Raw genomic sequence first — 13,885 nt, 5'->3', positions numbered from 1 at the left:
GTGTGTGTGTGTGTGGTCACAGACAGGCAAAAATGTTTGCAAGGATAGCAGGAGTTGGTATCAACACTAGAATTTTCCCTTGAACTGTCTTGCCATGGCCTCACTGCAGTTTCTGGGTCAGGACAGAAAGATAGAAGGTGAATATTAGACTGAAGAGCATCTCCCAGAATGGCATACTGACTGATGGGTTCTCCAAGGATGTGGGAGTTGGGAGGCAAAAGGACTCAGAAGTCTCTTCCTCCTGGCATCCTCCCTGCTCTCAGGCAGCTCTCCCCAAACACTGGAAACTACTTATTGTCTCACTGCTCACTGCTGCACCCCTCCCTGCAACACACTTTAGCCAGATTTTCTCCAGAGAAGCAGGAGAGAAAAGTGAAGTTGAATGATGAAGATGGAGACACAGAGGGGTTTTTTTGGGAAAAGAAAACATTTTGGGGGCAGGGATTCTCCAGGTCCTTTTTAAAAATTATTTTAATTCCAGTATATTAACAGTGTTATATAGTTTCTGGTATACAATATAGTAGTTCAATAATTCCATACGTCATCCAGTGCCCATCATCTCCAGGTACTTTAATGGCAAAACGTAGGGCACCTGGAGACAGAAATGGAAACTTCGAACTTGTATTCTGAATAAACAAATTTCTCAGGCATCATATTAGCTTCAAAAAGAGTAGGAAGGGTATAAAGTAGGGTAGTTCTGTTAGCCCTCAAAGCTCACTACCATCTCTTCTGAGCAGTAATGAAATGGGGCAGCAGTAGAAATAAGAAATGAGGACAATAGGATCCCCTAAGTCAGACCAAGCAGCATGAAACTAAGCTACTTTTAAAATGCTCAATGGCAGCAAAAAAAAGAGAAGGGAAATGGAAAAGAATTTAAGGCAAGAAGAGTGGAGCTGACAGATTCATAGCAGAGATTGGGAGAAGCCTTCCAATTTATAGAAACGAAAAGAGACATTTAAAAAAATATCCTCCTGAGTCAGGGGGGCTCCAGGGATGAGAGTGTGGCCAGGAAAAGCTCTGGATAATTCCTCCAATGCAGCCCCATGCCCTGGCCAGATTTTGAGAGCTGAGAAATGCACAAACGTCAGGCAAGGTGTTTCCATTTCCTCAGGCAGAGACCCTGCAGGACCAGCCCAACTTGGAGGGTTTCCTTTGTCTTCTCACTCTCCTGCTAAAATGTCAAAGCCTTCGCAGCCTTGGCTTCTAGTATTGCGACTGTAGGCGTTTCCACTTGTGGCCAAGACTCCCTCTTCTCCAAGTCTGACAACTTGAGTCACCCTGAGCCAAGCATCTGGTCCTTTCAAGATTCCCGTCCTCTGGGCCTTCTTCTTCCCTGAGTAATGAGGCAGCTTCCTCTTGCCCTCCATGGATGGGGTCTCCCTCCCAATACACTGCATCCTCTCATCCACTGATGAGGACTCCCACCAGTGCATTTCTAACTGAACTTCTGTCCTGAACTCAGTCAGAGTAGTGTCTTTCTCCCTCAGTATTCCTCAGAGGTATCCAGCACTACTGCTTACCCTCTCACACCTCCTAGCCAACCCAGCTGCAAAGCTCTATTTGTCCTCTCTCTCAAATATATTGTTGACCTTCGCACATCTGTCTCTCCATCTCCATGGCCACAGAGTCCAAAGTCACCCCAGAGCCCTGTGGTATCCTCATGTTTCTGTTGTTTTCCTCCTGCCCTCCTACAACCTGTTTTCTACATGGGAGTCTTCTATAGATCCGTTCACAGATGGATACTGAGTCCATCCTCCACCTTGTTTACAACTGTATCTGCATCACCCTCAACAGTGCCCAGAACATTAGAAGGCCCTCAGCGAAGAACTGAAAAGTAACTTCTGGATAGATATATCTATATCTATATATCTATATACCTATATATCTGTATTTCTAGATCTATATAGATTTCTCACCCATGCCTAAATCATAATAGGTACAAAGCTAAAATATTTTCTCCCTATTTCCAACTCTTAAATACTTCTATTTTTTAGCCATCTAGACATGAAAACTTGGGAGTGTTTTGCTCCTGACACATTCATTCAATGTTATTAAATCACAAAAGGTTTTACTTCCACAATTTTTTTCTCACATCCAATGTCCCTCCTTTCAATTATTACTGCCTCCACTTATCAACTGATCATAGCAGTGTCCTAATTGATCCTTTGTATGTATTCTGAAGCACTAATGTTTCTAAAGTGCAGCTGATTAAAAAAAACAATGCTGTTTTTAAAAAATGTAGAACACTTCACTCTAGCATTCAAGGCTCTTCAAAGCCTCATCTTCCATCTTATTATTCCTACACATCCCTAAGGTCTAATCAAATAGGACTATTCGGGATCCCTGGGTGGCGCAGCGGTTTGGCGCCTGCTTTTGGCCCAGGGCGCGATCCTGGACACCCAGGATCGAATCCCACGTCGGGCTTCCGGTGCATGGAGCTTGCTTCTCCCTCTGCCTGTGTCTCTGCCTCTCTCTCTGTGTGTGTGACTATCATAAATAAATAAATAAATAAATAAATAAATAAATAAATAAATAAATAAATAAATAAATAAATAAATAAAAATTAAAAAGAAAATCCTTTAAAAAAAAAAACAAAACAAATAGGACTATTTATTGTTCATCTGGACATGTCTGATCCTTCCCCTCCCCACCACGGCTCTTCATTCCCAATTACAAGTGTTAGGCACCTAACAGCTCAACAAAGTTTGCAGAAAACCTTTTTGTTGGAATTCTGCTTAAATGCCACCTTCATGAAGATTTCCTTAGTTTCTTTCATCCATAGGTCTTTTTTTCCCTCTCTTTTTCCTAGTCTTATGGCACTTCAACCCTCCACTGCTGCATATTGTGTCATTCCATAAATCTCTCATTTCTCTGCTGGGCTGAAAGCTGGAACAATGGCTCTTACTTCGCCTTTGTATCTGCTGTGCTATGGAACATGAGGCCCTACGCGTGGCAGATAGCCAATAAGTAAATGTCTGTTGACTTAAATTTTTTTTTTATTTTTTTTATTTATTTATGATAGTCACAGAGAGAGAGAGAGAGAGAGAGAGAGAGGCAGAGACACAGGCCGAGGGAGAAGCAGGCTCCATGCACCGGGAGCCTGATGTGGGATTCGATCCCGGGTCTCCAGGATCGCGCCCTGGGCCAAAGGCAGGCGCCAAACCGCTGCGCCACCCAGGGATCCCTGTCTGTTGACTTTAAACTTCTGTAATCCAACTCTGGGATTCCACTTTCTATTTCTCTACAGATTCTTTCCTTGTTAAAGAAAAAAAAATTATTTCATCATTATCAGATTCCAATTATTTAATGCTGATGGCTGAGTAAATGAGACCCAGAACAAATTTCTCTCCCTAAACTGCCAAAAGAAATGTCAAACTAGTTCTTGCTTTTACAGTCTTCAATCAAGGAGCAAAAACGTATGGTCAGGGGTTATAAAAATAAAAAATGTTTACAAAAATAACAAAAATATCTGACCTTACACAACTGCTAAGCTTTCCAGAGCAGATTCAGCCCATGAGCTAATGTATAGAGAGGAGCAGGGTACTCTTTGGAGTAGGTCATTAGGCCACAGCACCTGAGATTTCTCTGTAAAATAAAAGTACATTCAGGACTACCTTCATTCTCAGGGTGTGGGCAGAGGAAGGACTACGAACCACCCAGAATACCTGTTATAATGCCGCCACTCACAAGGTTCAGATTCGGGAGACCAGCCTCCTGAGGTACTTGAATAATAGTATCATGTTGCTGGGGAAGGGGGTCAGTACTAAGATCTGTCCCAAAGACTCTGCCAGGCTGAGGAAGAGGAGTCCTGTGAGTCTTACCATGGATTTGGAGGCTCTGGCACAATCAACTCTGACATCTGGAGGAGGAGAAGGCATTTTCAAAGGAGCCACAGGAAACTGAACTTTAGGCGAGGGACCTCCTAGGTTCTTCTTCTGCCCTCAAAAAACTGCCCCTCTAGCTACCTGGAGAAGCAGTCAGGTGTTCCTTCCCATTTTCAGACTGACGTTTCTAACTCCAATCTCAAAGGTCCCTCTTCACTGTTTCCCATGCAACCCAAAGGATGTGTAGTGTAGGAAGGCATAGACTAGTTTCATCAATAAATCAATTTATTTAAAAGAATATGTTACAATTAATTACACTAAGTGACATTACCAAACAATTTTAGAGTGGTTAGCTCTAGAACAAGGAATGAAAGAAACACTGTTAGCCATTATGTGTCTGTGTATTTTCTCTTCACATTTCTTAAATCACAAATAAAAAATACAAGATACTGCAGTGAAAATACAATTAAGAGTTTCTCAAATAAATTAAAAGTATGCATGGCCTGGGGGAAACTGAAGCCCAGCTCACCGGCTTAAAAAGGGGGCATGATATAAAACTGGTGTCCAATTTAGCAGTTGGCCAAGTGCCTCGAGCCCACAGCACTCCCCTCTTTCTCCTGTCCTTTCCCATAACCCTAAGCATTCCCCACACTTGAGGTTATTGCTGAGGAGTGAGCTGCTGTCTTGGTAGAAGTGAGGCCTGGCATGACATGCTCAGGTTAGGGGAAAGGAAGGCAGGAGGTGGAACTGGAAGACAGGAGTTGAAGAAGCAAATCCACTGCCTCTCTCCTGAGTATCAACTGCATTGTCCTCCCTTCAAAAGGAAGCCAATGGGACACAATCAGCCTGACAAGGAAACCTAGCAATGTACTGGGCTCCAACAGCCCAAATGGTCTCTATGCTGAACTGATCTAGCCAGAAAGCACAATGAAGAGAAAAAGGGGGCACAGTAGTCCTTCTAGGTCTGAAGACTCCAGGTCAACCAGGATGCAGTTCCCCTCAAGGAAAACTGCTTCCTAGGAGCCAGGCCATAGGTTGGCAACTTCTGAGAGAGAGGTATCCCTCCTGTCAATGCCCTATACTGCTGCTCTAAGCACTAGGTTTGGAGCTACAAGAGGGGATAACCTAGCTACCGGCCTGGGTGATGACAGAATGAAACTAGATGGGCCAGGCCTAAGAGCTGCCCTGAGCACACACCTGGGCTGAGCTTAGGCGAAGGGCTAGGGGAGGGCAAGAAAATGGAAGAGTAGAACAAAAATATAAAGAGCAGAGAGCCCAAAGAATGACCCAAGGGAACCTTTCTGCAGGGACAGGTTTCTCAGGGCCTGCATTTTCTCCTGATCTATACAAAACTTGGAGATTTTACCAAAAAGGATAGAAACTGGGTGCAGAGGGGAAGGACAACAGATCAGGAAGATCCTGCTGGCTCTGCAAGGGCAAAGCAGAGGGGCATGGAAGCCCCTCTATTCACCAGAGACAAACTGCAAAAGAAAACTGGGCAGATGGCTCCCTGGACAGAATCCAGGACAAAGAAAGATAACAGGGATTAGGGAAAGAAGTACAGAGCAAGGTGGGAAAGGAGTGTCACACTAACACTGCTTCATGCAAAAAAAGATGTTGACCCTATGGAGCCACAGTGACCTCTGCCCTGGTCCAGGAGGCCTGCTGTGGGTAGAAGAAGAGAAGGTGCTGTCCTAGGGGCTCCCTCCTTCCCCCTCCTTGCTGCAAATGGGTGCTTTGCTAGTGGTACAGCCACAGTAGGGGCTGTTCCTAAACAGATTCTGCCAACAAGCCAATACCTACAGGGCTCTTGCCCAGTCTCCAAAGCACCAAGTGAATGAATGCTCTGCCATGAAGGGACCAGAGCAGCATCCACCTACCCCAAGGGCATCCATCCTAACGGCATTCCCCCACATCTCACATCTCACAACAGGAGGTCAGTAACTGGGATACTGCATGGCCTCCAGATTTGTTTATTCTTCTCCTACTATGAGGGAATAGGGGCAAACTGCTGCTATGTTTACAGTCTAAACAAAACTGGTGCCAAAAGCTTCTTTTAGCATCTTGGAGTGAGAATCAGCATATCTTCTTTCTAGGGCTCTTTGACTCATTATTAAATTTATTTAAGCCAAAAGAACTTAATCCTGTATCAAAACTTTCAAATCAAGGATCGTTCTCTGTATCTTTAAACATTCAGCATTCCTACGTTCTGCATTCTGTGATTCTACCTAGATTTGGAGAAGGAAAGGGCAGACAAGTGTCCTGTACGATGCCACACTGTCCTGGGGCAAGCAGCTGCCAGGATAACAGAGTGAGAGAGAAATAAAAGTGGCCTCACAACAATCTGCAAAAACAAATTACCAAAAAAGAAACTTCAAACCACCCTACCACTGCTCAATGGAGTGGTTAAACCAAGTATGGTTGCCTCCCAGTTAGACAAAAGCTGCCACCCAATGGAGGTTTTTGTTTAGAAGGTAGAGAAGAGAAAAGAAGGCTCACAGATGTGTTTCTGTTGCATCAGAGCCCAACTTCAGCTCACAATGCAGTATCTACAGAGCCTGGGGCTGAGAGTACTGCCCCGCCTGGTCAGCCCGGCCCTCGGGTCCTAGAATGCAACTCTCAGGTCTCAAAAGCTCAAACCGCAAGGTGAGATGAGGAGCTCTTTGAGGGACAAAAAGGCTTCCCTTCAGTTTCCTTTTCATTCAAAGCTGAGATCCAATTCACATCAACCATATTCCTACTGGTCCTTCCTGGGTCCTCAGCTGGCTTGGATGGGCACCGGTTTGGTTGGCACAGACTACTGACTCATTCCAAGTTTCCCCAAGGCCTTGAGGGATATTGTCAGATCCCTCCGCAACGTGGTTGTTTAAGGAAATCACTGAGAATGTAATGGTTATGGGTGGTTATTGGTCAGGAATGGATAGGGAAGAGCTTAGGTACTTGGGGCATTTCTTCCTTCCTTTCCCCTACCCAAGTCCAATCTCTGTGCCTAAACTACCTAAGTCCAATCTTTGTGCCTAAAGGTATTGGCTTTAACTCTGGTCCCTAGTACTCAGCCAGCTTCAGAAATGGCAGGGAAATGGGAAATTACAACCACAAAATGTTTCAGCTTCCTGTGGCATCCACCTCCTGAGCTGGCCTTCCCTTCCATTCTAGGCCAGTGGAGGCCCAGAAGTGAGTGGGGCCCTCAGGAAGTGAGGAGATGTGGAATGTGGCTAGAAAGCCATGAGTGGAAGAGAGAGAGAGAGATGGACCAGGAAAGTTGTCTTGGAATCAAGGACCACACCAAGTCTTTAGACTCTCCCTGCAGATCTGTAAGCCTTGCTGCCCTTGAGAGACACTCCTCTTTCTCCTCCTCAGCAGCCTCTTGGAAGATAAAGAAACTATGCTCCTTGCTCCTCAGACTCTATGGCAACCCATGAGCCAGAATCTTCACTCAATACAAAAAAGGGGGGAAAAAACCCAAGCAGGTTGTAAACTTTTTGAGTCCTTCATGAGGAGAGGTATTTTCCTGGTAAAATATTTTTTTTTTCCTTTTTAAAGTTTGTTTCAAAATAAAGAGAGCAAGAGAGAAGTCATGAATTCTAGTGAAAGGTGTGTAAAAACACAAGCTAAAAAAGGTACTGCCATCAATATGAAATTTAAAAAGAAATATATATATGTATATACGTGCAGCTAATTTGTGTATATATAATTTTTACATACATACATATATATGTCTGAACAGTGCAAATGGATGGAGTTCATAGTTCCAGTTTTAAAAATATAGTACAAGGAGAGTCTGTTGGTATGAGGCCCAGGTGAAAGGACAAAGATACCTTTGGCGCGTTGTTGGGCTTATTTTCCTGTCTTAACTCAGCTGAGTCCTGGTGCTGACCAATTTGTTGTTCTCTACCAGCTCAATTCCAGAGACATGACATTCAGAGGGATTATTAATAGTATTTAGTTTAGGGCTTTTGAACATAATGACTTTTTTCCTTTTTTCTCTTCTTTTATGTTAATGGTTACTCTGTCTGACATAGAAGACGAAAGGGGTGAGAGGATGAAGGTGAAGAGAAGGGGGTGAGGAAAGGCTAGGTGGCCACATCTCTCTGCTGTGACCTCGCCATCTGGAAAATGTTCTGAAAGGAAAACAGAGAACAGTTACTGGGAAGCCTGAGGTGTCTGCATCTCCTCCCACCTGGAGGCCAGCCTCAGACAGAAAGAGAAAAATGTATGGCTAGATTACTCAATCTGATTGGCCTCTCCTCTAAGTTCCCATCTAGAAACACAGCCTTTTAGACCCAGAAAGGAGCTTAGATATTAATTATCTGGATCAGCTTTCCCATTTTATAAATGAGAAAAGACAAGAAAATAGATCTAGGGAGGCTCATTTGCCCCATGTTGCAGGGAAGAAAAAAGCTGAGAGAGAATCCTGATCTGATTCTCAGAGACCAGTGTGGTTCCTACTATACCAAAAAAATAAATTTTCATAATCCTGACTTTACCTTCTGAACTTCAGAAACACTGTCTTTGAGAATAAGTAGCAATTATTCATAATCTTCCAAATTCTGCTCCGCCACTGGCATATATGGGCAACAGTAAAACAGGAGCAGAAACTTTCCCACGCGTATGCATTCTTGATTAGCCCAGACAGGTTCTGTCATGACTCCGTTCTAGTCAGAACAGCTAACATTGAGGACAGCTGCCCTTTTGGGTCAGGAACAACAAGGCAGTGATTTGATTTAAAAAACAAAACAAAACAAAACACAAAAAAAAATCAGCAGAGGAGGGTCCATGAAATCACAGGAGATAGAACAGCCTGCAGCCAATGGCTACCCATCAGATTAGGGAAGAAGCAGGGCTTCTTTTGCACAGTCTATTCAGCATCCAAAGGCTAGAAGAATAATCTCTCTAGAAGAATAAACAGTCTCTAACTAATATTCCTAAAAAGACTGAGATGAGGTGAAGGTTCCAGGTATTTGGCCATAGGCCTATTATTTTAAACAAAAAGATGAAAAGTCAATTCAAGATTGTTTACAATTACCTCTTTTCTCCACTTGAGTTCACAGAACACCCTCTCGAAGCATTCATGCATATAATTAAACTGAAAAACAAAAACAAAAACAGCATAGCAACACTGACTTCTCAAGACCAGGCACCACAGGGCCATGCCTTTGAACTCTTGCCCACAGTAACCCCACCTTCCAAACTTGCTCAGCCTAGAGAAAAACCCTGACAAGCACCACAAAAAAAAAAAAAAAAAAAAAAAAAAAAAACCCAAAAAACCAAAAACCAACCAACCAACCAAAACAAGCCTGGTTCATCTACTATTCTCTGGCTCCTTCTAGTGGTAGTTGTGAGTCAAATCGGTCCTCCAGGAAAGGCAGGAAGATACCTGGGGGTTCTAGGGTTCAAAACACAATTGCCATCTCTACAGCTCTCATTTATGCATTAGGCCTGAGAACTTCAAACCCAATCTACCTTCCCCAAGAGTATTTCCCTGTCTACCACTCACGTATGGTGTGAAGATTTTAACCCATCGAGGCTTCTTCTCTCCTCGTGCATATTCAAAGCAGAAGGCCATTCCTTCTTCATCTGTATCCCATCGCTGCATCTCATCCCATTCAAATGCTATTACCTGGTTCTAAACAAATGAAGAACAAGAGTGTAAGTCTGAGAATGCTGGGGAGCTTAGCTAGGATGGTTCTGAACCAGACAGCAGAAGAGAAATGAGTGACTTGTCTGCATCATTCCAAAGAAAAGACTTTGAAGAGTAAGAGTCAGTGTGAGTAGCCAGAAAGATAAGAATTAGTGTGGATACAGTATGGTTTTACCTACCCCATCAAAATAGCTTTGATTTAATCTCCCCTCGCAATAGAAACAAAAATCTCAGCAAGTAAGTGAGCAAGAGTGTCCCTAGTGCTCCCGGTCCCAGCCCCATGCTGAACTGTCACCTCCAGCTGTCCTTCTTCAGTGCAGGCATGCAGTTTAAAGTGCGTGATGCTGATGGCTGTGATGACGTGCCCCTTCCTCCTGGAGTCGCAGGCACAGTGGGGGAAGATTATTTCATTGTAGCCCTCACAAGTTCTTAGCATGTTGAGGTACTAAAAAAAAAAAAAAAGGTGAAACAGGTTACTGTGGTATTAAACCACCATGAAGGGCTCCTGGTATGGCAACAGAGAAAGAAAAAAGAGAATCCTCCCACCCAGTAACCTGAAGACCATGCTCTGGTCTCAGCCCTAAGAAGAACCAGGACTCTGAGCTGATCCTTTGTTCCACTTCCAGCTTCTATCTTCAGACTTCCAACCCCACCTCTTTTCTCTACCTCAAAAAGTACACAAACGAAGCCAGAAGAGGTGCTCTGTCTAGAGGAACTCACAAGGCCTGAAGGTCTGTCTCTTCTTTCACTTGCTTCCCAGATGGGAATCAAACCAATCTGCATGATTAAGGAAAGGGAACTCATGTCTCCTCCCAAATCAAAAGTTATAAGGATCTCTGTGACAAGGCATAGGTTACCCCAAATCTCCTACTCATAACATGTTTAAGTTGAAAAAAACTGTTAAAGCTAGACCCAGAGTCACAAGAGACTTGCTTAAGGTCACAGGTAATAATAAATGGTGCAATCAGGATTAGAAGCCGGGTTTAACTTCTTGGCCACTAAAATATATATATATTAAAAAAGACGCATGGACTCTTGACCCGGTTTCCTCTCAGGCACTGACTATGAAATAAGCAAAGAGCCTTGAGTCCCCACACCCGCAGCTGCCCAGCACACAGGAGAACAGAGCACTCGGGGACATGTGGGAAGTGCTGGAGAGAAGACAGAGGCACAGCACACTAGGTGATTTGCACTAGATGGAAGGGAGACTGGAACACACCAGAGAGTCACCTGCCTAGGAGAGAAGAGACAAAGGGACTGAGGCACAAAAAAGGACCCTGGACAACTTGTAGCTCTGGTACCAATGAATGGTACCCAAGACCACTGCTACTGCCCTGGAGATTATCTGGACTTTTTTTTTTTTTTTAAGATTTTATTTATTCATGAGAGACACAGAGAGAGAGAGAGAGAGAGAGAGAGAGAGAGAGGCAGAGACACAGGCAGAGGGAGAAGCAGGCTCCATGCAGGGAGCCCAACGTGGGACTTGATCCTGGGTCTCCAGGATCAGGCCCCGGGCTGAAGGCGGCGCTAAACCACTGCGCCACCCAGGCTGCCCTATCTGGACTTTTATTTTTTTTATTTTTATTTTTTTATTTATGATAGTCACACAGAGAGAGATGAGAGAGAGGCAGAGACACAGGAGGAGGGAGAAGCAGGCTCCATGCACCGGGAGCCCGATGTGGGATTCGATCCTGGGAGCCTGACGTGGGATTCGATCCTGGGTCTCCAGGATCGCGCCCTGGGCCAAAGGCAGGTGCTAAACCGCTGCACCACCCAGGGATCCCCTATCTGGACTTTTAAAAAAAGATTTTATTTATTTACTCATGAGAGACACAGAGAGAGAGAGACAGAGACATAGGCAAAGGGAGAAACTGGCTCCATGTGAGGAGCCCGATGTGGAACTTGATCCCAGGGACCCCAAGATCATGCCCTGAGCCAAACGTAGCCACTCAACCACTGAGACACCCTGGCGTCCCTATCTGGAAAGACTTAAAGGCCCATGGGGGGAAAAAATCACACCACATGCTCCCTTCCCTATTTTGTATTTATTTCTGTTTAAGTAAAATAAAATAATGGCATCTTTGAAGGGGAAAATAAAATGATAGCAAGAACATAGCAACAGAGTCGATTCAAAAGTGCCACAATACCTGATTTGCATCATTTCTTTTCTCATTTCTCCTTCCATCACCCCAACTCCAACCCCATATCTCATCATCCTTCCTGTACTAGGGTTAAAAGTAGATACTGCTTGGCCCTGCCATTAGCATTATGAGCAAAAAGATATCTCTGGCCCCTAAATTTTGGTATATAGAACAGGCATGCCATGGAACCGAACTCTTCTGGGGTTATAAGCAGAAACAAAAATTGAGATAGGTGGCAGGATAAAGAGTGGTCAAGGGCCTGGGCTCAGACTACCCTGGGCTTGAATCCTTGCTGCATCACTTCCTAACTATGTAACCTTGGGCAAGGTACTTGCGCTTCAGCAAATTACCAAATCCCAGGAGCCTTGGCTTCCTCTCCTGTGAAAAGGGAAATAATAAAACCTATATCACAGTTATTTGTGACCAGTATTTAGCATAATACTTAGTACATAATTAGGTATTCAATAAATGATAGCTTTAAAAAAATAATTTTAAAGGCTCCATTATCCTTAGCCAGAGGGCTCAACTATTTTCTCTCTCAGGAATGCCCTGTGAAGTGATGTGTATGGAAATTACTCTTCAAAACTCCAAGGGAAAAAAAGCATGCATGTGAGACAGATGAAACATGAATGGCAGAAAAGTGGAAGGTTGCTGAAACTAGGTAATGAGTACATAGGGGCTAAATGTACTATTATTCCAACTTCTTTACATATTTGAAATTTTCTACAATAAAGTATTAAAGAGAAAAAGAAGAGTGTCCTGCAAGCAGCCCTCCAGTGCTCAATCCAAGGCATTCCCCTAACAGTCATGGGAAAGTTTTTGCATCCTCAGTAAGCAGCAAATTCTGCTCAAAGGTGCTTAGGATCTCTGCAAATGCTGGGAGGTGTCATCACATAGCCTTGGAATTGGTTCTGCTTGAGTCCTTTACCAAAACAACCTCACATATGACACATTTGCTGAGAGTTCTCCTCTCTGAAATGCACCAATACTGTTTAAAAAATATTTCTGCCATATTCCTAATAGGGAGCTTTATTTTATTTCTCAAAACGAGAAACCTGTAGACAAAGGGAGGGATTAGGAAAAGACATCAGATGAGGCATGAAGCTATGCATACCCTGTGACCTTGTGTAAGTTACTCTGCCTGGGGGCTTCCCCTCTGCCATCTGGAAATGAAGGACACTGCTGCCAATTTCGTTTCCCTGCTAGAGGGAAAAACATATGCCATGCATGGTTGTTCTAAGGAGGAAATGAGAATGTACATATTGTGCCTAGAACAGTATCAGGCACACAGTATGTGCCCCTCTCTCTTGCCTTTGAATCAAAATCCTGATTTATCCCTCTATATTCAAGAATGTAGTCCCTGAAAGCAAAGGACCTTCAAGGGACTTTCTAACGGTGTTAAGTTCAAAAAATAACCTGAATGGAAACTTAAGGTTTCCACTGTTGTGGAAAACAGGTTTCACCTGTGGCCTTGGTCAGATGACAGAGGTAAAGTCTCGTATGGGAAATGTAAGGTTTTCACGTAGTATTTCTCAGCTTTCAGTAAATCTCTATATTCCTAGATACGCTCAAAGTATAAAGATATAAGCTGTCCTCTATATTTGGAAAACAGGGAACTTACAGAATGTTTCAGAATTTTGGAGTATTTTGTCAAGAGTCTACTTGATATATTGCTGGCAATCTGAACATTCCCATTTTATAGAAAAAAAAAACTTAAAACTGAGAAGTGGACTGAATTGAAGTCTCACGGTGATTTGGCAACTAATAGTAGTGATTTGGCCTGATCTTAGGCCTATCAACCATATTAAGTTGCCACAGATAATATAGTATCAAGATGCATGGGCTCAGAAGGGTCCATCTGTATGGGAAGTTTCAATGTACTGAACATGACCACTGCGTAGGCTAATGTCTTTGAACACTAATACTTGAATACATGAAATTATACTTGAATGAAATTCAAGCTTTTCAAACTTTGGTAGGATTTTATTTAAAATCTAATTGCAATATTATAGGGCTAGTACACACTTGTCACTAGGTTTTCAAGACAACAGAATTCCATAAATGTTTAAGCATATCTTATACTCAATTCCAATGATCTAAGGGGGATACATCAATTGTACACAAGTTTTTTTTTTTTTTTTTTAATTCATTTTTTTATTTTTGAGAGAGAGAGGAAGCGCACATGCATGAGCTTGGTGAAGGAAGGGGCAGAGGGAGAGGGAGTGAGAGCTTAAGCAGAGGCACCCATTCAGAGCTCATGACCTTTAGATACAGACTCT

At 43.4% G+C, this 13,885-nt stretch overlaps 1 protein-coding gene across 2 annotated transcripts in view; it reads right to left on the bottom strand.

Annotated features, from left to right (window-relative positions):
* Window positions 1-4,088: 4,088 nt before the first annotated feature.
* The window catches only part of SNX27 (sorting nexin 27), a 73,954-nt gene continuing 64,157 nt past the window's right edge, over window positions 4,089-13,885 (bottom strand). Inside the window, exons 9-13 of one of the 2 annotated variants that reach the window (XM_038562254.1) lie at window positions 10,186-10,242; window positions 9,761-9,910; window positions 9,322-9,450; window positions 8,851-8,910; window positions 4,089-7,945 (exon numbers count right to left, since the gene is read on the bottom strand). In XM_038562254.1, coding sequence (XP_038418182.1) covers window positions 7,898-7,945; window positions 8,851-8,910; window positions 9,322-9,450; window positions 9,761-9,910; window positions 10,186-10,242 — 444 coding nt within the window. In that variant the 3' untranslated portion in view covers window positions 4,089-7,897. The remainder of the gene's footprint in view (window positions 7,946-8,850; window positions 8,911-9,321; window positions 9,451-9,760; window positions 9,911-10,185; window positions 10,243-13,885) is intronic. The other variant, XM_038562255.1, reaches the window with a different exon arrangement.

Source organism: Canis lupus, chromosome 17 (genome assembly GCF_011100685.1).
Source record: "Canis lupus familiaris isolate Mischka breed German Shepherd chromosome 17, alternate assembly UU_Cfam_GSD_1.0, whole genome shotgun sequence".
NCBI classification, from domain to species: domain Eukaryota; kingdom Metazoa; phylum Chordata; class Mammalia; order Carnivora; family Canidae; genus Canis; species Canis lupus.
The sequence above is the reverse complement of the archived record's forward strand: the minus strand, read 5'-3'. Positions and strand labels throughout refer to the sequence as shown.